Source organism: Alosa sapidissima, chromosome 1 (genome assembly GCF_018492685.1).
Source record: "Alosa sapidissima isolate fAloSap1 chromosome 1, fAloSap1.pri, whole genome shotgun sequence".
NCBI classification, from domain to species: Eukaryota; Metazoa; Chordata; class Actinopteri; order Clupeiformes; family Clupeidae; genus Alosa; species Alosa sapidissima.
The window spans coordinates 39,481,059-39,507,180 of NC_055957.1; the positions used below are offsets into that span (position 1 = coordinate 39,481,059).

Below are 26,122 nucleotides of genomic sequence, written 5' to 3' on the forward strand. Positions count from 1 at the left end.
ATTCTATTGCAAGAAATATCAGTAGCCATTTCAGTAACCTATGCAGTCCATGCTAAGTGCAAGTATGGTTAGTGGTTACTTCCGACATTTACCACAGGGCGGCGCGCCTAATCCTTTCAATGATTCCGTCAGATTCCGAGTACAGGGATAAAAAGGGTGTGTTCAGCAACAGAAAAGCAGTTAGAAAACGAGTATCCTAGGTAGCATGGACTGCACACATCAAAGTGGATGCATCCGTTTTTCTATCACATAGCATCAAGAGCACATTACAGAAAATCGTAGGGTAAATTAGCAGGTCACAGTCAACTATTTAATTCTAGTCAATTATAATTTCAGTGAGTACGAAAAATAAAAAGACAAAATTGGTGTATTGACAAAGTTAATTAATGCTACTGTAAACACACAGAAACAGCAAGTGTGCTGCTTGTGACATGCACGAGGTGGACGAGTAGTCTAGTCTACCTGTTAATGCAACAACGGTGTCTCTTGGTTGCCATGGGGAGCTCTGCCCTCTATGCATTCGAGAGCCACCTAGACTGAGAAACATGATGGATGGATTAAGATTTTTTTTTTTTTGCCGTGTGACTGCCCTTTGAACCTGTCATTAAGTCTCGAGGAATATGGCCCACCCACGTCGTTAATAGCCTAAAGTGTGTCAACATATATCTAAATGCATGAGTTAGGGCCTATCTGCTATCCGGCTAATTTTAAGAGACCTCCATCAATTTTATCAGTTTGGCACTCCAAATTATCAGACTAGCGCGCAGGTGAAATCACTGAATGTCTTCCATGCATGAGCACGCTGCACGCACATTTAAATACTTGCTTGGCTACTTTCACGACTTGAAGTAGGTCTATAGGCAGCCAAAAACACTAAGCAAATTTAAAGAAGGCAACTGCAACTGGATTTGTTATGATGACTTAAAGCCAATTTAATTCAGCAGTGCAGAATCCCCATTCATTCTTTCTGCCCAGCCTCGTACTTCTCCAACCTGAAGTATTCTAGCCTACACCCCGACTCGCACTCCTGTCTCAGTGACGTCACCTTATCCCACCGAATGCCGGTCGCGACCCACTTTGCTTCCCTGTGGATGTTTAAAGTGTAGACTTCACTCTACAACCGAGAACTAAACTGCACCGCCGAGGAATTTCAGATGGGTAGGTGACACTTCTTGTTGTTTATTCTTTTTTTACTGCGAAACGATTTATCATCATCATCATGGCATAGTGCACAAACCTCTGGAACTTAAAAATCAGAATCGCGCTTTACACATGTTGCTCCGCGGTCCTGGTCCAGATAAATAGACTACTTTGCGTTTCTGCAGTGATACCACTGAGATGAGAAAGTGGTTATAAACTTTTGTCATGGGAAGTAAAAGAGACTGCTATTGCTGAACTTTGGACAAGCAGTTTTACCATGGGATGGTGATGCTGAGTATTTCAGTAAAACATCATGGACCCTTTTGATTATGATATGTCAGGTGAAAAGAATGACAGCTTGGTATGCAGGATTTAACTTAAGTTACTATAGCTTTCTTGACAGATTGTAAAAGAGATGGAGAGAAAGAGAGAGAAAATGTAGTTGTTCTGAAAAAGAGTCTTTAATGGTGTCTCCAAATACACATGCAGTAACTGACTGAAGGATGTCCATTGTCATGCTACAGTTTGCAACCTGTTTCATGGCTATTCATGGTTTTATTCTGCGTTTATGTAGAAAATAGAACTGGCTATATGGATTGTGCTGGTGGTGCACTATGGGTGTACAGGACTCAACACTTTCAGCAGACCACCTTGTCCCTCTGTTCAATTAAATGTTCTAAAAACTTGTTCTAGTTGGTTACTCATCTGCTTGTTTTTGCGAAGTGTTTTATTTTCACTTTTAAATAATTGTTAACCAATAGTGAATAACACCAAATGTTGCATTTACTTGTTTCTCGACTCATGAAACAGTCTTTCTCAAGGAGTGGTGGTTTTTCGACCACCCTTAAACCTCCCAGCATATTTTTTTTAAAGTCAGCCTATTATATTCAAGACACTTAAATAACAGCTCAAGCTAGAGGCCTGATGAAAAGCTCCCAAATGGAGCATTAAAGCTCATATCTCTTTTGTGGCACACGTCTGTAAGGTGAGAAGATGTGCCACTTCGACCTGTCCCTTGGCCAATAATCACAGTGCACACATTTTCTTTAGTTCTCTTTGGGTCTGGGTAGCTAGAATAAACAGGTTGGAGGAAAAGAGCGTTGGCTGCCATGGAAACACTGGATGAATGGCAGGAAACCACCTCATCTGCCTCTGAGCTACAGGAAAGCATTCTCTCAGAGTTTGCATTGTTCCCTATACTCTTGGGCCTTTTGAAGTTTCTGGCTTATGTGACCAGGTGCTGACTAGAGATCTGCCTCAGTAAAAACAATGAGCCCCCTAGCAGCATCGGCAGCCAAGCATAGACTGTATGCATAAGCAGTGCAGAGATATTCCCTCTATTCCTCTGAATTTCAGATTCACTTCCTTCACACACTACGACTGTGGTGAATATAATAAACGTATTCACAGACATTGTAACAGGGGCGACTCATTCCCTGTGTTGGATCATGAGCTGGGTAGCCTATTGTGTCGTAACTGATTACAATTTCTTTTTTTTTTTCTGTTGTAAAAATGGGAGCTTTCTTCTGATCAGGGAACAGATACTATTGAAATGGCCATTCATTCAAGTTTCACTCTCGTTCTGTTTTCCCTGAGCTTTTGATGTATTCTAACAGTCACATGAGGGCTAAATAGCAACATTATGTACCACTTTATTCAGCCTCCCCCAAACATTCCGCTCTTGTGTGGGGGTCTTTGATAATGGCAACAAGCGTTGCACTGTTTTTGTTTGAAATGTCGCCACTTTCTGTGCACCCTGGTCATGCACTGCACTTGCTGCAAGTTTGGCCGTGCCTCAGCTCTGACTCAACGGACGGTTAGGCGCACAGGCCCATGCATCTGCCTCGCTTTATGCGCCATGCTGAACAAGCACAACCAAGAGAGCTAGAGACAGATGGAAATGCAATGCCAACTTAACTTCTTTCCCGGTCCATCTGGTAATTAATCTAACGTTGGGCATTCGCATGATGCAGCTGTTCATCAGCACCCATACTGGCACAATAATCTGTGGATGATGCAGAGTGAAAAAAAATGGCTCCCTGTGACTGACTGCAAAGGTGACATGAACGAGGTCTGAGTCAAATGTGACAGACTGGCTCAGAGAGCATTTTTTGACTTCTCCCTCCCTCACTCACTAGCCTGCCCTGCCTGCCTGCCTGCCTGCTGGAGGCTCTCACAAACAGGGCATGGATCTTCTGTCACCGGGCACAGCGCTGCACTCAGGTTGCCTGCCAGCAATCGGCGAAAAAGCCATGGGTAAAGTTTGAAATATGAACGCTCTTGGCAGATAAGGTGTATGGAATAGCAATCACTGCCTATGTGGGACCAGAAGCCAAGCAGACCCATTGTTTCCACCCAGTGTTATCCAGAGGGAGCCATGAGAGGGAGTAGACGTTGGCGTTACTGTGCTTTTTCCCGTATAGAATGACAGTAGAAATGTCAAAAAACAGACAATGGCGAGCGCGGGAAAAGACTGTGTTGGCAGCCTGAGTGTTTTCCCTCTTTCATCTTCCTGTGGGCCTCTGCAGTGTTAGATTTCCAAAGCAATAATAAACAGCCTTCTAAAAAGAATATACATATTTGTACTGCATTACCGTTAGACTGGAGCCACCCTCAGTAGTCTGTGTTTCTCCTTTTTACATCTAATAATTTACAATACAATAATTTCTACATTAATATTCTTATTGTTCCATGTTAATACTGTACTTTCCTGCCTCTTTTGGTCTAAAATGAGCAGCCAGGGAGTGGGAGTGGCGATGAGCTGAGGTTGTGGAAGTCTGTTATCCGTGTTTTGTTTAAACTTCACTACACTCACAAGGGCATTCAAAATACTGGATCCAAATGGGGAGAGAATTTTAGTGTCTATCTCACCGTTTCAGTCATGGCCCACAGACACAACTGTCTCCATCCAGAGGTTCCCAAGCTCATACTGTAGACCAGGTCAGGTAGTTAGAGTTTATGAATTATCATACATTCACATATTCTTTGTTAAATCCCACTTGAAGCGATAGACTACCATTAAACATTTTTGAATCATATTTATATTTATAATTATTCCAATTTAGGGAATTTATCATTGTTGACAGAGGATTGTTGAATAAAAGAAAACATTCTGGCTTATGGAAGCTGATCGAGCTGTATACAGTACATTTCAGACTTTGCCAATGTCTTGACTATATCCAATCAGAGTCTTGTAAGAGCAGCACTCATCTTTTTGCTCAGGGCTTACTCATTCAGAGTAGAGATGGAGTCATGGAGTTTTATTGTTTGCTAAAAGCATGGATGAAGCACATATAGGGCACAAGTGGATGTCTACTGTATTCTTGGTATTGTGAATTGAATGGCTATTTGTTGGTCAACCAACCGAGAACTGCCCTAAGAGACCTCTGTTTGGGCGGGCTGTCACACTATTTTTTTGCTTGTGCTTATCGGGCTTTTAACTTTTTTTTTAAAAGTTTTCTTTTGGATACTCATTTAGAGATTCTTAGAGAACAGATATTAGCTCAGCTCACTTGTTCCCATCCCTTGAACCATCATCTTTGCATACTGGGCATTTAACAAACTTCTTCTCTCAGAATGATTTCCTTAACAAGCCCTCTCTTTCTGTTAAAGAATAGCCACAGTTTGCATGGCTGCTTGTGTGAGAGACCAGGAACACAATGGGCCATTTCATTGCATAGCACTGCAGTAGCAAAGTCCAAAGCACTCTCTCTGACCTGAGCGTTCTTTCACAAGACTGAACAATGCTTCGCTATGCCGCCGGATTGCTGTTGCTTGCGATCTTTGTCGGGCCCAATTAAAGAAGGCTGTTTGACTCTGCCAGAGGACCAGTGCTGCTTCTTAGGCTCCGTGTGAGGGCCTAAATCCCCTGTGGAATTCTCTGTCTGTGTGTAAGGCAACCTGTGACCCACACATCTTACAGTACAATGGTAAGTGTAGAAATAACACATTTGGACAGCTGGGGTGGTTGCAGGTTGAGGTCTGTGTTGGTGTTTTTGATTGAAGACTGGACGCTCTCTCTCTCTCTCTCTCTGTATGTGTGTGTGTGTGTGTGTGTGTGTATGTGTGTGTGTGTGTGTCTAATAATGATGCATTACCCTATTAGATTCATGTTCCTCACATTTAATTTTTTAATATTACACAAAGACCATGGTCTGGTAGGAAAGAGAAGAATGCCTGTCTAAGTGCTGACTTGACCTTCACAGAAGATAATTCCCCAAAGGTTTGAAGTTGAAAGTAAGGATGTAGGGTGGGAGGTTAGCATATCCTGAAAGGATAAACCAAACAAAGAAGATTGTCCAAATCTGATATCTGCTTTCAATCTGAATCATGAATAATACATAGGCTGGTAGAAAAAAAAGCATTATGGTTGACAATATACAATGATATTTTAAATTGCTGTTAGTTTAGTAACTGATATCCTAAATACCTTGTGTTTCCATGTGTGTGTTTGTATGCAGTATGTCCCCTTGTCCATCTGTGTGGTTGTGCTCGGGACTGGTCAAGCATGGAATGCACAACATTGGTGTCCTGCCGCCATGGGTTTATGCACATCATGGTTGATTCAATGAGGTTTAACCATCAGAACACACTTTCTGTTTCTTGCATCAGCTCTGTGGCAACAGTTCCCGTCTGAGGTGAGGACAGAGCTTAGAGTGGATAGTCTGATCCCATCAGACGGCTGACCTCCTCTCCTAGCCTCCTGTCCCATCCCCGGGAGCCCTCACATCCACTCATCTCACCAAGGGTGTCTTCTCTGCTAATGTGGGTAGTATTACAGTAGTATTGGAGAGTGTATTGAGCCGGAATTCAGCCTTGTGTTTAGTAGTAACAGACAATAATCAGTGCAGATCCACAATGTAGCATGTAGGAATACAGGTGTGTTATGGTAATAATTGCATGACTATCATGAATGAGGGCTTTAGGGCTTAGGGGTGGGAAGAAAAAAATATGTTGCTTGGGCCGAGTTATCACAACATCCACACACAGACACACGCATGCACTCACGCATGAACACACACACACACACACACACACACACACACACACACACACACACACACACACACACACACACGAACACTAGCACCATTACTAGCACCTTAACCACTACAGTCTATGGGAGTTTGTTGCCATGGATACAAGCTAATACTGAAGTGGGAGCAAGTAGTGAGCCAGAGCTAACTCCTCAACTCCTGAGCAACTCCTTACCACCCCCCTCTCTCTCTCTCTCTCTCTCTCTCTCTCTCTCATAGTGACCACAGTAGATTTTTCTCCCTGAGGGTGGCAGGGCACTGAGGATTTTCCTGCCTTCAGATAATCAGCCACCTTTCTCTATCCCTTTCTCTCTCGCTTGCTCTCTTTCTCTCTCTTTCTCATTCTCTCTTTCTGTCTATGATATACATGTACATACTCATAGCTTTGTTCTGTATAATAGCTCTCAAGGTCACCTGTGTAAGCATGGGTAGAATAATACATTTGTCATAAATAGCAATGTGATTGTGTTCATTTTTTATTGCGTGGTCCAAATTTAGAGGTCATTACAGTTTCATATGTGCATAAACCTCTACGGGGGCGTGAGCACATCGATATCAGCAAGGTTTTAAAAGTCACAACAGACAATGTGTTCTTTCATATACGTACCTTTTGTCACACAATTTTCTTGTTTTTTCTTTCTGCCTTCACCTGTTTCTCTCTCTCTCTCTCTTCTCTCTCTGTTTCTTTCTCTCTTGGTTATTATAGAGTCTTTGTTCATGACGTTGTATGCATCTTTTATTATTTTCTTAATAGTTTGTTGCCATGACAGTTCCTTGCTTAACTATTTGTGTGCATTCTGATCATGTTAGCATCTCTTGAGTGCCCACATACAAATCTGAGTCAGTGCTGCCTGACACAAAGAGAGAGAGAGAGAGAGAGAGAGAGAGAGAGAGAGCTTTGGGAACAGATTATTTGTTTACTTTATCTCTGCGGTCCCTCTCACATCTTCTAATGTGATGCACAATACAGCACAGCACAGCGCAGCAGCCCTAAACTCTGAAATGGTGTGAACACACCTGACCTGAAGCAGTGCAGCAGTTTCCATCGCAGGGCTCATCGCTTTCATGTAATGATGCGTTTGCAGTGAAGCGCATCCCCTCTGGAGCTCATTTGAAGGGAGAGCAGAGAGGGATGAGAGGAGGAGGAGGACGGTGGGAGGGTGATGAAGGTGTGGTCACGTGCCTCCGCAGATCCAGAAAGCCAGTGCTGGAGCCTGTTCCTGTGAGCCAGCCGCTCCTAAAATAATACCACAGCTGTGTCTCTGAGCATGCCGTCATCGCAGCCTGCGCTGCACACAAACACAAATGTTAGTCTGCAGGAGAGCTGCATTGAAGTAGTTCACCAGACTTAATACGCACACACACACACACACACACACACACACACACACACACACACACACACACACACACATACACTCACATACACACATATAGACACACACACACACACATACACTCACATACACACACACACACACACAAACACACACACACACACACACGCACACACACACACACACATACACACATATAGACACACACATACACTCACATACACACACACACACACACAAACACACACACACACACACACACGCACACACACACACACACACACACACACACACACTTAGGCCATGTGTGACACTTAATAGTACAGACCAATGATTTAAGATGTAAGCAGAGAAACATGCAGAAGGAGGATCCAGATAGAGTGCTGTGTGGTTTAATCCAGCCAGGACTGAGGTTAAAGGGTTGACCTTATCTTGGGGGTCTTGGGGGGCTTGTGTTCTATGGGTTTTCATTAACCTGCAGGGGATAGGAAGGACTTATAGATTTATGGGATGAATATAAAAGCAGACCTCATCCAGTCTGGAGTTATTACATTATCATATATTACCTTGTTACTATATATGCTGGGGTGATATGCTATACGTTGTGTATATTGTGTGCATGGTCAAAGCATCGGGTGATACATTATATATATATATATATATATATATATATATATATATATATATATATATATATATATGTGTATATATATATATATATATATATATATATATATAATAAATTACTGGATATTATATATACAGCTGGAAATTAATTATGTGCATGTGTGCTTGCCTGAGTCTTGAGTGTGTATATTTTAGTGAGTGTGTATATATGTTAACCACACTCTTATTAAAACAAATGTGTTAAAAACAACACAACTTGTGTTGTTTTTTTTAACACATCTCTGTGTCCAGATAGGGACAACACATTCGTTTTAAGAGTGCACCAGCACTCTGGCCCTCTAATAGAGGAGATGAGATCCACAGGCGTAGCATTTCCCTAAGTTATCTAGGATCCCCCAAACATTGGGAGAGTGAATAGAGGAAGGGACACTGGAAATGTGGAGGGGAATGAGGAAGAGTGAATGAATATTTAATCCTGTTTTCTGAGAGCTATTTTAAACATCAAGGGAATCCTTGGGCTCGGCAATGCTTGCTGACAGACTGGGAAAAATAGCACAACCAAGATGAGGACAGAAGAAAAAGGAGGAGACAGTGGAGATGAACACTAGATGCTTCTGTCTGTGTCCCAGGCTCCTTTGCCTTCCTTTTGCATCTGCAGCTGAGCTGACCCTCACACACACGTCACACAGGAGTGTGGAACCAGACATGAAGAGGCCTTTAATGCGGGTTTATCAGAGCAACCTGCCGTTTGAAGTATGCTTAAATGTTCTTAGACCAGTTGGTGCGTACACAAATAACACAACAAAGCCTTGACTAGTTTGTCACTTTCTAATAAGAGTGCTGCCTACCAGTGACACACACACACGACTGAGTTCATCACCTTAGATGTGAGGGAGAGGAAGTGTTCACCTCTGAGTCCACACTGGCACCCAGACCATGCCATGACAACCGTCTAGCTCTGCTTTGAGGACAGTACCGATGAGTCTGCTAATTACCCAACATGTCCTCAATGCTGCCACCAGCTATTCCATTATGCCACTCTAGTTGTTTTCCCACCACAGTTTACGCACATTGCTTTTTTAAATGGGTGGCTTTGTGCTTGTTTGGAGCTGGACTGAGGGCTTGTTTTTTTATGTCCATGCGCTACTAGTGGGGGCTCAAGGGTTGTTATTGGCACGGACGTGAGTCATCCACTGTTGAAGCATTGACTGAAGTGAGAATGTGCCCTTGGCTGTGTCTACACTTTTATCTTGATCCCTGCTGCAGTGGGGCTTGTCTTCTGCACAATTATCTCTCATTACACTCCCACGACATTCCAAACAAAGAGGAACCATTATACATATCCAGAGGCTGTTGTTACTTGTCTGGCTAAAATGAATCTTCTGACAGAAACAAAACAAAAAAATAGTCATATGAGTTACAGTTCTATGACAAGCCTCTTCAGTGCCTAATAGGACTTTTCTCTTGTATCCTTGACAGCTGCCTTGTACACCAGAGTTCACTGCACAGATGAAACAAGAATTAACTGATAAACTGGGAATTAGTGACAACATCATAACCGATAATGCTTTCCATCCTCTGTGCAGTCACAAAGGGAAGGAGGGGAGCCAGCGGGGCACAGAGACATGGGACAGCATGAATGCTAATCTTTCTTAATGTGGCAACAGTGATTTGTGCGCCTCTCTCACTACCGATGCCACTAATCGGCAGTACCAGACAGTTATGGCCCAGCGTATGGGAGCCTTTTCACCTCTCTGTGGTGAGCCAAGGTTGAGATTAGTGTCCACAACTGAAACGGGAAAAGACATCATCCACTTCCTTCAGGTAGCTCAAGCACAGATTCAGCACCCACAGTGTCCAAAGTGGAGGGTTATTAAAAACCCTCTATTGCATGTTGTTGCCATATGGCAACAATTCATTTATCTTAGTGTTTCTAATTGGCAGTAACACAAAACCTATATTTTACTATTCATATGTGAAAAATAGGATTTTAGTTTTGGTATAAAAAAATAATTGTTAGGTCACATGATGTGGATATTGTTAGTACTTCCTATTTCTACAGAGAGGTACCTCTGTGACCACCACCACCTGTCCGCTACCTGTGGATGGTCAGAATTCAGAATTTATGCATAATTTCTTTGGGAAAAAAAGAATGAAAACACTATCTGGACTATGTAAACATGAACAATGTATCAATAAAACAAGTTTATATATAATGAGTTTTTTGTAAATTGGCAAAATATAATTGTTGCCATATGGCAACAGTATGCAAATACAGACCTTTTTGTGTCCATTCAAATGAATGGTATCATGGGATTACAATAGGATTGCATTGCACTTGGATACTCTTGGAATATATACAACTTTTGACAATATTTTGAAGTAAAAAAAAACATTATTTACACTTTTATTTGTAATTTCAGACATTTTGGAGTATTTTAGGATATTGTAAATGTTTACCAATTTGCTAATTATATGGAATGAGGTTCAGACAGTATAGTGACTGGAGCGGTAAAGATGTATTTTGTGTTATTGTTCACTACACAGTCAACTAGCCATGCTTTTTTCACCATTTTTGTTTGGGATTTTGGGAAAGATAAAAGCACCTTGTTGGCTCTTCCACCAAAGAACTGTCAAGATTAGCTATAATCCAGCAATGAGGAGAAAAACATTGATATGTGTAGCGGATAGAGGCTGCAGTCAGTCACCCACCCTGTCTCTTTAGCTACAGCTTTAGCACCTCAGAGGCCCAAAGTTGGGCAAAAGGGGTGACCCTTCTCTCCTCTCACTATAAATGGTGTAAGAAGAGGGCTGGCTTGCTGTGGAGCCATCCAAGGCTTGCCCAGTGTGAGCCTGTAGTATGACCCACACCAGAGACCCCTACGTTAGGTTGACCCTTGTGTGTGTGACCCCAAATATGGATGAGGCATGGCTTTACAGGGTAGGGAAAGGCTGTCAGGGGGATATGTGAAGGATACCTATGTCTCTCTGTGTGTATGGCATGGATTGGTACACTTTCTGAGGGGCAGGGCTCTGTGACTATGTGGTCTTACTACAGTTTAAAATGTCCTCTGACTGCAATATAACCCTATGCATTTGGAAAATGAAAGTCATCTAAATGAAATAAAGTCATCTAAATGATGACATTATTTCATATAAACATTGGTTTTGATCAAAACAATTACTTTATGTCCCTACAGGAAGGCTATTTATTTTCCAAGGTGGGCTACACTATGACAGTATTACCATATTATCACTTTATTGTCCAAAATACAGTTGAATTTGCATTATGTTAGGTTTATAACTATATGTATTAGAGCATAACTAATGCAAGCTTAATTTAGTTCATTTCTAAAATATTTGTAATGAAATAAAAATAAGTTTTTCAAGAAAAATTGGATTTTACAGCATTTTCCACGATTGCGCATTGTTGCCTTGGCAAAAAATTACCAACTACCCCTTTAAAAAATGGGTCCTGCTACATATAATGAATGTAGGTCTCTGTGTGTGTATGTGTGTACCGTATGCATGGATTTACTGTATGTGTATGTCTACAGTATGTGTGTATGTATGTACATATGTGTGTGTGTGTGTGTGTGTGTGTGTGTGTGTGTTTGTGTGTGTGTGTCTGTATTTGTATGTATGGATGTTTACGTGATGTATGTATACTGTACATGTGTGTGTGTGTGTGTGTGTGTGTGTGTGTGTCTGTGTGCGTGTGTCTGTGTGTGTGTCTGTGTGTGTGTATTGGTGTGTGTGTCAGTGCCTGTGTGTGTGTTTGTTTGTTTGTTTGTCTGTCTGTCTGTCTGTCTTTCTGTCTGTGTGTGTGTGTGTGTGTGTGTGTTCAGAGGCTCATTGAAAAACAGAGGCTGCATTCCAGATATAGAAGCATAAATCAGATTCAAGGCTCATTTTTTCTTTTAGAACTGTCAGCATGGATGCTGTTATGCTAGAGTTCTGTCGCCATGGGAAACGGCCTTTGCGTTTCCATTTCCTGCGAGGGCAGCTGACATCATTTATCTGCAGTGACATCCACCGGGCACTGAATGAACAGATCTCTGTCAGCCAAGTTATGACAAAAAAAGTCCACTGCCAAAATAAATGGGCACTCTTTGGTGTGTTGGTCAAACAAACAGCACACACTCATGCAGTCCATATTACCTCTTACTCTAACGTCCTTATCATCAATGAGAGGGATGTATGGTGAATAAGTACGCAATGCAAATAATACTGATTCTTCATAAGTGTCCTTTATTGGGTTAGCATGGATCTAATGACATAGCCCTGCACAGCTTAAGTGCATTTCTGTAACTTTAACTTTAAGAGTGGTGCTCTGGCTTTCCCCCCCGGAGATGCACAGCGTTAAAGTGAGGAAAACTAAGTCACGTGTCACTGACCAATGCTGTCGGTGGTCGTCACAAATAATCCATCTCGCTAATATGATTCTGGCAAATTTCTAATGGTACAGTCCTAGCTGTTAAGTGCATTGTCAATCTTTTTTTTACAGTCATATGCATCCTTATTTTATTTTTTTTAAAAGAAAAAAAATATATGTGCTCTGTCTGATGTTTGTCATCTCGTGTCACATTGAGACTCAGCCTGGTCATCTGACTTCTGTTTGCTGAAGACCAAACAACATTTCACTACATGCTTTACGTTAGTATTTCTATATGTGACAAATAAACCTCTTTGTATCCTTGTTTAAACCTCCCTTTTGGTCAGCCTTAATCAGCAGTAACACATTGTGCAATCACATTTACAACACATTTGCACATACACATGAAACTTGTTGCTTGAAAAAGCCTGATATACAGTACCATGAACCAAAACATTGAGGATGAGTTCCAAAAAGCCAACATGTTTCAGCTCCAACAGTCATCTGGTGCAAAATGGCCGTGGGGTAGCAGGGGGTGCGGGGCGACTGTATTGAGTTACGCTGTGATTTATGTTAATCATTACTGTTGTGTGCAGTGGCGAGGGAGCGTGGCGCGGCATGGCGCGGTGAGGCTCAGCATAGTGCGGAGTGGCCGATAGTGGATATGGTGTTCAGCTGGAGCTTGCTCTCGCATCCAGAGCAGAGCTGAAATAACCGCCAGCATCACCTCACTCACGGCTGCTCTCATGGAGCCTCATCGCATCAACTCATCCTGATTAGCCCGTAATTGTTTTGCTCAGTCTGTGTGCATGTGTGTGCGTGTGTGTGTGTGTGTGTGTGTGTGTGTGTGTGTGTGTGTATGACTGTGTGTCTGTGTTGCGGTGAGAGGGTTGAAAATTGATCTGTTCAGAATGGAAGATGTAGGATTTAGGAGGGTTTAGGTGTGTAAAGACAATGACTCCGGTGATGAAAAATAAAGCTGTTTCATGCACTATTGGAAGGGGCTGAGCACTAGCCAGACTAATTAATATCTAGAAGCTATACACTCATATGCTAGACCCTGAAAGTAGGCCATTCTGTATGGTGCAGAGAGGAAATCATAGCTGTACATTTACTGAACTTCTCAATGCATATGGTGCGATTCTGTTCTCTGTATTATTCATGTACAGGCTGGATGGAGGTCAGTTCATCTGTTTATCCCAATTTTAGCCTGGTAAAGAAAGAGGTAATACAGAATTAAAAAAATATCAACATATTTTGCGGAGGCGAGTTTCAGTGATTATGGTGATTGCGTGTCAAATAGTGTTTGTGGTATTTTGTAATAGCATTGTACAGTCAAACTGACCATAGGAAGTCTTTGTCAGTGCATACAGTATTAGTGCATCTGGATCATCATGGGAGTGCATGGCCATTCAACTCTGTCTAGGAAAAGGCAGTAATGAGCCTGAATCAGACTCTGAACGAAACCAGTCCAGTTTCCACAAACCTAAATCCATGCTCCTCACAAATCCTTCATCCATACACCGCATCCCAAAGCCATGCTGCTCATAAACCCTTCATCCATACAACACATCGCAAAGGCATGGTCCTCATAAACCCTTCATCCATACTGTACACCACATCCCAAAGCCATGCTCCTCATAAACCCTTCATTCATAAACCAGGGTTGTGCAAAATTCGAATTGCAATTCTGCTTCCTGTTTGTTACCTCTATTGAAATGCAAGTGAAATTCAAGAATTGAATTGGAATTTAAGAGCCAGTTTCAATTCAATTTTGGAATTTTGCACAACACTGCCATACACCACATCCCAAAGCCATGCTCCTCACAAACCCTTCATCCATACTGTACAACACATCCCAAAGCCATGCTCCTCACAAACCCTTCATCCATACTGTACAACACATCCCAAAGCCATGCTCCTCACCAGCAGCCCTTGCTCGATACCATCTCCCATCGTTTTCCTTCTATATCTGTTTTAAAAATGTCAGCCATGTCAGACATGTTCTGCATAACCCAAATGCATTTGGCTATGTGTGTGTGTGTGTGTGTGTGTGTGTGTGTGTGTGTGTGTGTGTGTGTGTGTGTGTGTGTGTGTATGTGTGTGTGTGTGTGTGAATATAGCGAGCGAGTTGAGTGACTGAAGAAGAAGCTCTGCCCTCCCTGGGCGGGTGGTCTATAGAGGGAGGCTTCAGGCGTTGAGTGTGTTGTACTCTGCCCTCTCTATAATACATGTACAGGCCCAGTTCTGTCACTTCACTGCCCCTCTGAGCGCCACGCACCCTGTCATCGGCTGCTCATCCCGAGCAGGAGTCGTCCATGGGGGGTTTGTGGTTCTCCTTCGCCCCATGGCGTTGTGCACGGCGGGGAGGCGTGGTTCTCGGATGCACACGCGACCCTGTCGGAGCTGCCTGTGTGTGAGTTCTGAGAGGACATGGGGTTTGACAGAGGGGACTTTTGTGCTCACATTTCCAAAGCAATGCATCTCATATCACACGAGAAGTCAGATGTAACAGGCTGCTATCTGTTGATGGTGCACTGATTGTACAAGTGATTAGTAATGTATTTATACAGTATTATTGCAGTGTGATCAAAGCACAGAGATACAATCAAATAAGCCATTATTTACCACTTATAAAAGAACACCAGTAGCTGTTGTGTAGAGATTAAGAGTTTCACTCAAGATAGTAAAAAATAAGCACATTTCCTCAATGTCTTCAATATTGTTATGCTCTCTCTCTCTCTCCCTCTCTTTCTCTCTCTCTCTCTGTTCTGTCTCTTGAACACACACACACACACACACAAATAAACAAACAAACACATGTCTGTGCACACCATCTGTTTGATTCTCAGCGTTGGCTGCAGTGTTGAAAGTAATTTTGTGATAACAAGGCAAGCAGGGTAATCTCCTTCTGACTACCATCAATCAATTTCAGTTAAAAGCCTATATTTTAATCAGCGTCCGAGTGTCCAGTGTGCAGGCCTTTTTAGTAACGCTGCATATGTGTACTTCAGTCTGCCCTCATTTAAAATCAGAATCGTGTCAGCAGATAAATTATCTAGGAAGACTATTTAATAATGCAGAATGAACTGATAATTAGTTTATAATGACATGCCAGCCTGTGTGTGTGTGCCCATATTCATGTATTCATGTGCATAGTTTACACTACATGTTGGTATTGTTTCTTTAATTTACTACTAGATTATAAATGCAGCATACCATAATTAGCAATTGGTCAACAAACCAGTAATTATTACCAGTAAATATAACATGTTAAAATCTTCATTTTAATATTTTAACATGATATTTTCCCTTAAGGAGATCCTGTGACATACCATTTAACCAAACTACAACAAACATTAGCAAACAATATATAAATGCTGGGCTGAGTATGTGATTGAATGCTTACTGGTTGTAAAGTGTTGGAAAAATGGATTATGGGTATTTAGACTTGGCAACATTAGCAGGGCAGCACCAACACACCCTGACCCCTCGACCAATCAGCAGTGAAGTAGCAGGTTGTCATGGTAGCGTTATTACTTTTGTTTTCACCTTAATAAATACAAGACTACATGAGTATTTGCTTACATCAGACTTTACCCCCCCCCCCCCCCCCCCCAAGGACTCCATATTTCTCGAACCAGTGAGTTTCAAGAAAGGAAAAGCCACAGCCATTATTTTCTGTGTAACTGAAACCCTGGCAGATGGATCTTTGACTGGACGTATATTAAGTACTAAAAAAAAAGAAAGAGCATCATTTAATATTACTGCTTGAGCTATAGCATCTGTGTTCTGGGGAGAGAGGGCTTGCCAGGGTGCAGCAGTGTGGATCGATAGCCACTGCATCCAGAGCACCAAGGACCAGTGCCCACTGATCTTGGAGCATGACATTTGATTTCACCTCTCTAAATCACATCACATTTGTGTATCAGCAGGTGCCATTAGTAATTAATCAGAAAGCAACTTCCATAAGTCATTTTTGTGGGTTTCATAAATAGTACCTTGGCACGTATTATCAAGTTTAATTCTTGTGCAACATCTTTAACTCTGATACCCCAATAGAATTCTACAGCCATGATTTTGGGCTGATTTTAGCCCCGGTTCAGTCAGGTTTAAATGTTCCTTTAAAATAGGGCGAAATTTCTGTCTAATCGGTAGTGTGAGCAGACTCGCCACAGTCAATTCGTAGATATATAAGAATCAGTGTTTCTGACAGACTGGATTGGTAATCTGACATGTCAGAACATTTTGACGGCTGTCTGGCAGCATGAGCCTGTAGAAAGTGCTGTACAGAAATCATGACCTACAATTAGCAACAGAAAATAGTGTAATGTCAAAAACACGAATGCTCTGTGTGCAAACCAGCTAGCGCTGGGCTGGCTCTCTTGTAATACTACGCTGTACCCTGTGTGCTGGTGTATTAGATACAATGCAGGCCAATGGCACGTGGCTGTGTTCAAGATGACTTGAATCCTGCAGAATTCCACATACCTCATTAAGGACATGTAGTGTGTGAGGTACCACATTGTAGGTGTCTGAAAACAAAAAAGAGTGTTTACCCCGCTTAAAGGAGAAATTCAGCTACAGTGTTACACTCTGGGGGCATGTTCGTGAGCCCCCATGTTCATGCCCCCAGAGTAATGCTGTAGCTGCCTGACTGCTTTAGCTGTTGGCTGCAGCAACTCGAACTAGGTAAAAACAATTGTTTTCATTTTTTGACAGTACTAGGTGACTTTGAGAAATGGAGATCTATATGAAAAATCGCCGGATGTCTTCTTTAAGTCTGTTTATATCACTGGACTGTAAAGCGATTGTGATTGTGTGATCCTGTGTAATAACAACTCAGTAATAACTAGGGCTGTCAATCGATTAAAAGAGTAAAACATACTCTGTGATTAATTAATCTAATTTAATCGCATATATATTTTTTGCTGTGAAAGTATTTTAAATATTTAAATTCTAATGAATCATTGAATAATCAGCATTAGTGACATTAAAGTTCAAAAACTCTTTTATTATTATTTTCACTGTTCAAATAATTGCCATAATAATCTATGATATGACCTAATATGCTAAGGAAATAAATTTAAAGTGCTTCGGGAAGAAGTTTTTTTTCACATACAAGGCATTTCATTGCAGAGGACTTTATTTTCAACACTTTATTTTTTATCAACACCATCAGGCCGTTTTTTTTAAAAGTAAATGTTCCAATCAATGATCCAGGGGGGTGACTGTTGGGTAAGGGGGTCCAGTGGTCCACCCCTTCCATCTGTTCAGAGGGCAGTAGGCTCTCTTTAGCAGAGTGTTTGTATCTCTCTCCATGTCCCAACACCTGCCCTGCTCTGAGTCCTCCAGCACAACAATCACACCCTCTCCCTCTGCCCTCACAATCTGTCTTCCCTGACAGCCATCATTGTGAACAGAGCACTAATTGCCCTGACTCCCTCGGGGCATAGAAACAGTGTAAGACTGAGGGGACTGTGTGTGTGTGTGTGTGTGTGTGTGTGTAATTGGGATTGTTCTAGGGCTCACACGCGTCCCTGTATTGTTGCCGGTTGTGCTTTCTCCTGCGATGGCCAACAATTGAGAGGAGCTTGCTAATCTTCACGGACGAGCGGTTTCATATAGATCAGTGGGAACGCACAGAGCCTGGGCTGACAGGACTGAGAGAGAGGGAGAGAGAGGGGGGGGGGGTTCTGTGTCCGTGAGACAGAGCTGAGCGACAGAGACGCAGAGAGAGAGAGAGAGAGAGAGAGATAGATAGTGAGCAAAACAGAGCAAGGAGGACTTCCCTCAAGTCACCGGTCCACAGCGCTCCAGCTTTCAGGAAACAGAAATCAGCGCATGCACACTCAGCCAGCTACACACGCTGACACACACGCGCGCACTCACACACCCTCTCCTCTCGCTCTGACACACGGAGGTTTAACCATCTTAACCGAGGGCTTTGTTAAAGTGAGTAAGAGCACAGCAGCAAGCAAGTCAAGACACAATGGAGGAGAACATGGAAGAAGGGCAGTCACAGAAAGGTACTGTGAAAGAGAATTGCACTGTTTTTATTAGAGAGCGCCGCTCCACTTTGATCCATTGTGTCCTTTGGTCCATGTTCACTTGCATCGCTGCTGTGTTCTGTGCCACAACCAGAGACCTGTTCGTTTTTTTAACAGAAAAAAACAAGTGATCATATGTATCCTATTTAAAGAGTAAATTTAATTTAGTGGATTTTTTTTCCGTTTATTTTATTTATTTATTTATTTTCATTGTTTGTTTATGAGCTGTTAGTCTATGGGAGAGTGCATGTTGAATAGTTGATGACATGCTGTTTTAAATAGAGCGCTTGTGTTGTTGTTGGGGCAGGACGCACAGGTCCGGGGGGGCATGGGGAGAGCGGACTGTGTTTGGGGATAATCTTTGCCATTCATCGGTGCTGTGCTTTCCACGCTTGTCTTGATGGGTCACTGGAGACAGGAGGATTGGTACAAATTTGCTCTCTCTCTTTCTCCATCTCTGATTATCTCTCTATTTCTTTATCTCTCTCTCTCTTTATCTCTCCCTCTCCTCTCTCTCTCTCTCTCTCTCTCTCTCTCTCTAGTTGTCTCTTCCCATCTGCCCAGTTATGGTTACAGCACTGCCATTACAACGCTATCTCCAGCGCAAATCTGATCAGCATGACTCTCCAGCCCTTTGTCCCTTTAACAGGCGTTTGTTTTGTTGAGGGGTTGCCATTCATGTGATTTAAAAGCAGAACTGTGTGTGTGTGTGTGTGTGTGTGTGTGTGTGTGTGTGTGTGTGTGCAAATCAGGAGAGGAAAAGGGCTAGCAGGGTGGGTGTGTTATTGCAGAGTAGGAGAGGGATACTGTGCGTGTTTTTTTTTAAGCCTCCAAGATACTTGCCTGTCTCTGGTAGACCTCCATCTCTCTTTTTATTTCCAAAATAACAAAAGCGGGGAAGAGCTAAATGTCATGAATTATCAATATCCTGATGTTGCTCAGAGTTGCTTCAAAGCCAAAGCGCATTCCAGTGAGATATGTGCAGCCAATGAAAAGCGAAAAGCGTAGAGCGAATGTTGAGGCTCTTTTTTAACATCTCTCCCTCCTGCCAGATAAATTCACATACACGTGCCCATCCTTAAAAAAGACAAAGGAAAAGACAGAGAGCAATGGGATGTGGAGGATTTTAAGACTTAATTCAAGAAGCCAGTGTTGGGACTGCCATGGCGAGGCTGGTTTGTGTTTTATTGGTGGTCCCAGAGCTCCATATCTCCTTTAAGTAACCATTCAGCTCACTCATTAGAACTGACCCACTTATTATTCAGGGGGACAGAGGAAATAGTAGGGCAGTGGTAAACATACAGCATTTTCAGCCAATGCCTCCGTTTTTGTCTCTATCCTTCTCTCTCTCTATCTCTCTCCTTTTCTCCCTCTCTCTCTGTCACCCCCTGCTTTACCAGGGTGCAAAATCACAGTAGCACACCATATTCCACAGGATCTTGTTTCAAAACAAACCTGCCATGGCTGTTTGTATAAAAAAAAAACATGCTGCAAAGGTCTTGTTTCTTTCTGTATTGCGAAGCACTGACTGGGCTACCAGAGGTGCAGGCGTGGTGTTGTGAGGTGTTTACATGGTGTGTGAACCTGTTATTGTTGTTCCAGTAGGGAGCAGACCCAGCCAGCACAGTGACAGCTTGCACCCATTTGGAAGGTGTTGCAGTTCCCAACAGCTGGTAAATGGCGACGGGGAATCATTTGGTAAAGCCTTCTGAAACGAGTTCTGTCCTCAGAGAGACACTGATTTATTTATTTGCCTTGCAAGGACTAGGCATTGAGATTCTTTTTTTTTTACAAGGGTGGGGACATTGAGTCTACCTGAATGTTTACTGTGAGGGGATGATAAATACTGTAAACATCTGAGTGCCCCTCCCCTTCTCTGTTGGTCTCCTTTCCCATTGTGCAGCCGCAGGCTTAGACTGCTACATTGATTGACATCAAATGCAGGTAGACTTGTGTGCAGGTCTCCTTAGAGGTGGGGTGGTGGGGCTGGAGGTAGACTTGTGTGCAGGTCTCCTTAGAGGTGGGGCTGGAGGTAGACTTGTGTGCAGGTCTCCTTAGAGGTGGGGTGGTGGGGCTGGAGGAGCAGGTGGGGCTGGAGGAGACACAGTACGGGAGACACACAGTGTGTGTGTGTGTGTGTGTGGGGGGGGTTGCTTTCCCTCCACAGATGTTGCTATTGTGACAAGAGATGTGGCAAGAGGGGGTGGGGTATTTATGTGTGTCCCTTTAAAAGGCGTTTGTTTTGTTGAGGGGTTGCCATTCATGTGATTTAAAAGCAGAACTGTGTGTGTGTGTGTGTGTGTGTGTGTGTGTGTGTGTGTGTGTGTGTATGTGTGTGTGTGTGTGTGTGTGTGTGTGTGTGTGTGTGTGTGTGGTATTGTGTATTGTATCTGTGTATTGGGATTTGTGTGAGAGTCCTTAATCCAAGATATGGAAGTACAGGTGATGGATGATGGATACCTCATTCTTAATCCCTTCCAGTTTACCACTGTAACACACACACACACACACACACACACACACACACACACACACACACACACACACACACACACACACACACACCTTGAGCAGCAGAGAAATTGTGGTACTATCAGTGTGCTCTGTGTCCAGGAATAAATGAATCATTCATCTTTAGCAGATGGCAGAGAGGGACAGATTAATGTCGCTGTTCGCTGCCCTTAAGTGAATCAGCTGACAGATGAGTTACTCATATTGGAGGTGTCACCTCTGCCTGTGTGTGTGTGTGTGTGTGTGTGTGTGTGTGTGTGTGTGTGTGTGTGTGTGTGTGTGTGTGTGTGTTTCAATGAGCAACATTGAAAGAAAATGACTAAAAAGTGAGTATAAAATGAGTGAGCATAAAAACAGATACAAAGTCTAAAGTGATGGCAGCCCAGATGATGATGATGGTGATGGTAGTGATGGTTATGATGGTGATAGTGATGGTGATGGTGGAGATGGTGATGATGATGGTGATGGTAGTGATGGTGGTGGTGGTGATGGCGATGATAGTGATGGTGGTGATGATGGTGATGATAGTGATGGTGGTGGTGATGATGATGGTGATGATGGTGATGATGGCGATGATGATGGTGGTGATGGTGATGGTGGTGATCATGGTGGCAGTCAGTGCATTAGAATTCCTCTTGAGCTTTAGCACCATGTATCCAATTAGAAAACCAAAAGATTGTAAAGACTAATTATATTCCAGCCGAGTTGTCAGTTGGCTTCTGCCTTGTCTATCAAGTGGTTTTAATATGGATGCCGTATCGATTAGCTTTCTGGACTGGATACGGTGAGTAGTGAAATTAAATACTTGTGTGGGTTCCCGGCGCTCTCTTGGTCCATCAATCAGGGCTGGTTGTTCACCGCACTCTCAAATGCACTAATGCCGGATTGATCTGTTACCGTCCGAACGAAATCTCATGCCAGCGGCAGCATTTTTTAGCCATGGCTCAGATTTACTTTGGAATTGGCCTACTTTTCACTCAGTCATTAATTATTTAGAATTCGCTAATGGGATGCTCTTAATGACGTAATGTTGTTACATGGGTGTAGTGTATCTACATTATATATATATATATATCTATATATATATATATATATATATATAGTATATCACTTATGTATATCACTTGAAGGTACAACCTCAGGTGTTTTCATGATAGTCTCTCTCTCTCTCTCTCTCTCTCTCTCTCATGATAGTCTCTCTCTCTTTCTTTCTCTCTCTTTTCCCATTCTCTATCTGTGATGGATAGAGAGATGCAAGGCAGCCATAAACGCTTCCATTAACTGCCGTCAATCACTGACCAGTGAGCCAGAGAGACCTGCAGTGCCCCCATAAACAGCCATGTGTTGGCTCACCTGGTGGAGGACAGCGCCATAAAGCACAGAAAGATCTCATCATGAGCCATAATCACATTAGCCTGCCGAGGTTAGCTGTCAGATCAGGGCGGGTTAGCCAGTGAGGAGCTTTAGTTCTCTGCATCTCAGGGAAATAAGCACAACGACCCCCTCCCCAAACCCCCCATAATTTGAACTATGGGCCAGGGGGAGGTAGAGCGATGGGACGGAACTCTAATGCAGCACTAATGTGTTGCCGAATCGGTAGCAGCGCTAACCGTTAGCCCCTTCAGCCGTTTTAACCTTAGCTGGAGGTTCTTGGCAGGTGGTGAAACAGTTGCTTTCATTCGGGACACTGACTGAGTGTCTTTCTCTCTGGTTCAAGCTGTAATTATGCAAGAAAGTTTAATTAGTGTGCCGACCAGAGGCGCAGCCGTGCTTTGTGTCCGAGGGTCAGCCTTCTTCATTTGGGAATTTTTGGACTCCACAAGGGTCAATTTTTTTCTTGCCAACACCAGTTGAGATGACAGTCCTATTGCAAACACAACAATGGACAATTTGATACAGAGCTCGAGGGAAACGCCTGTGATGTAATACTGTTAGTGGATGTCCTTAGCGTTACACAGCAACATTGATAGATACATGAGGCTGGCTCATGGTTGAAGAAAAGAAAAAAACATGTCCTGTCTAGTTAATGTCATAGGCTACAGCATTATTGTCATGCAAAAGATGTATACAGACTTACTGAAGCAGTTCATGAGTTTGTTAAGCTGCTGTCAATCATTCTGCACTCTGTATTTAGTCTGTAGACGTTGGCCATGCAAACAATGTATAATTACCTATTTTACATGTGAATGGCTACAGTCAAGGCAGGACATCTGTGTATCTGTGTTCAACTGTACATGCTGGTTGTTGTTTGTTAAAGTTAAAGTTGTTTTCCACAAGGTTCATAGAAATCCTCATCACACCAGAGGCAAATTCAGCAGGTCCATTAGTAGAGAGATAACAGAGAGATAATAGCTTTTTATTGCCTGACAGAAATCGGAATGCCTGGGCTTTCATAGACTTCTAACCTTTTTCTCTGAGACTCACCAGCATCATTCATTGAGTGATACAATGTGACAAAGCTCAGGATACAGCCATGCTGTGCTGTGTTCTGGGGCTGAGAGTCTGAAGTCAATGCTTCAGCTTGTAGACCAGACCTGGTCGACCCATTCTTTGAAGGACAACATGACCACAATGTATCATAAAAGTATTCAAGGCAAACTGCTGGGGATGCTCAGCTATAATGTGGTGGTGTTATCAGGAAACAGAACAACAGGATACAGCCATGCAACAGTAGCTGTCACAGATGTGTGAGAAGCCAGATATGGCTTTCTTTCTTCCCCATCCACAAATGCAGCTGCAACAGAGCAGAGAACACCAGTCTCTCTCTGCCTGGCTTCCGCTCTCAAGGCAGTCCCTCTTGAGATTGCAGTAGCTTATTTAATGTAATTTCTGTGATTATTCATTCTAATGTGTATGAAATGCGGTTAAACAACCACACAGTTCACGCAGCGGCAGAGTAATGAGAGTTAATTAATTAGCCGCAGCTAAGACATGGTACAATAAAGCGAGCACAGGCACCAGCACCACCACAGCGTCTGGAGAAAAGGTGGGAACAGTGGCCACACAGGCTCCTCTCTCGCATGCACTAATGCTGCTGCTGGTCCATTAGCAGATGGAGGGAAGAGCAGAGGAGGGCTGTCCCCTCACAGGACACACCGTGTTCTCACTGCAAGCCACACGATGCCAGCCAAATGAGTTTGATTCATTCTTCAATTAGAATATGCTACTGGATGCAGCAACGCCACACAGTGCTGTGCGGTGCAGCGGCGCGATGCGGCACAGTGTTTTGAGCAGAACTTTTGTCGTTGTGCTCGTGTTGTTCTGCTATATGGAAGAACAAAACATGATGCAGTAGAACAGTGTATTTAAAGGATTTCATGTGGACAGGGAGCAGTAAGTGTTACACGACAGTCAGGCGCTCACATGCAGTTATGACAAGCAGTAAGCCTGAGCCCCAATGAAGCTGCATTTACCATTTCTGTGACTTTCAGGCACTATCACTAATACAACAGAGATTGTGACTGGTGTTTCTCTGATTTACCAGGAAATCACTGATATCCTGCAGCCGACCAATGTGCCAGCTGTAACAGTGCTCCTAAAGTGCTGTTAAAGCTGTGAGAGCTCTGTTTGGAGCGCTGTAGAGATGCCAATCAGCAGGGCATTGTGACCCAGTGCCTTTGTACATAGAAACATCAGTAGACGTCCTTTGTGACGTGAGGTTCTCTGTGTGAGCCTGAAGGGGGGTCTTGGTGTTACGGGCCACGTGTGTGGTGTTGTGACTGCACTCTGAGGAGAAGCGTTTGACCTCTGGGCGCGTGTGTACCTCCCTGTGAGGCCTCCGGGCCATCATAAAAGGCCTCTGCACATTGAGCGCCACTTTGGGGCCTGGGAAGCCCCGGATCGCATTAATAATTCACACCTAAAGAATAGGCTTTTCTTGGATTGATCTGAAGAAGTCCAAAATACCAAAATTCACTGTTTGATAGGGTACTTGTACAAAGCCTATGGTTTCAGGCATACTGCTGTGACAGACATTTACACTGTCTTTTGCCATAGTGCTACAAATAATGGACACTTTTTTATGCTTTTTGTTGAAAGCAAACAGATTGGTATCCTCTATCGAAAACAGAATTAATTACCCGAAGAACCAGTCCAGGTGTGTTGTGACTGATATAGAAACACAGTGCTGCACGTCACAGGTGCCGCCACCAGAAGGGCAGGTACTCGCTCAAACTGATGTTTTTTTTAGAAGGATCTCTGAAATGGACCTCAAAAAATCCATAGCTCTCAAGGTTATGTGACAAGTCCTCTACTGAATCAGAAGAATGTATGCTTCATTGTTTGGTGAGTCAGTGGTGGTAAATTTCCTGACTTGCTTTCGGTTGAGTTAAATCATGAGTCGACTAGGAGGTTAGGGAGACAGTGCATTTAATAGAGCTTGGGGTTGAAGGGATTCTTGCCTGTGTAGAGTTCATTGTGACATTTGCAATACATTCATCTAAAGTAGAGAATAAAAACAAAATACAAAAGCATTTTCAATGCAATCAGAATGCCATTGTTTATTTAATCGGCAAGACAGTTAGTAGTGCATTCATGTAACTGAGAACTTCCAGATTGCATAGTGCTGTAATTATCCATTTTAATACAATACTCATATTTCAGACTGTGGCACTGGAGATGATCTCATGTAATCCCACTTGATGCTGAATCATGCATAATAGTGCTAGATATTGTGAGGAGAACAAAAGGTTGATTAAACTAGCAAGTGCTAACAAACAGCTTTATCATAGCACTAGAAATATGTTTTTATTTTCGAGAAGTTGACACTTGGAGGGATCTTCTGTGGCCTGATCATCTGTATTCTACAGTAACCATGTTTTTTGGTCTTAAACAAATTATATCCAGTTGTAGGATTTGCTGTAATGCAGCGTAATCTATCCAGACCAGGTTGATAGTCTTTAGTTAATTGTGCCCTAAAGTGCACTTTTAATGTTCTAAAGTGCCCCAAGGTATTTTGCAGTAGGTCCTTAAGTTATATCAATGCATTTACATTGAGACCTTAACATTCAAACAGGGACTCTCTGTGTTACCAGAACACTTCACCTT

The 26,122-nt window shown here is 42.8% G+C and overlaps 1 protein-coding gene across 3 annotated transcripts in view; it reads left to right on the top strand.

Annotated features, from left to right (window-relative positions):
• Positions 1-1,030: 1,030 nt before the first annotated feature.
• Positions 1,031-26,122, top strand: part of gpm6ab (glycoprotein M6Ab) — a 49,829-nt gene continuing 24,737 nt past the window's right edge. The window contains exon 1 of one of the 3 annotated variants that reach the window (XM_042106208.1): positions 1,031-1,158. In XM_042106208.1, the coding sequence (XP_041962142.1) occupies positions 1,155-1,158 (4 nt within the window). In that variant the 5' untranslated portion in view covers positions 1,031-1,154. Of the gene's footprint in view, positions 1,159-18,227; positions 18,545-26,122 lie in introns of those variants that run through there. The other 2 variants (XM_042106217.1, XM_042106200.1) reach the window with 2 other exon arrangements.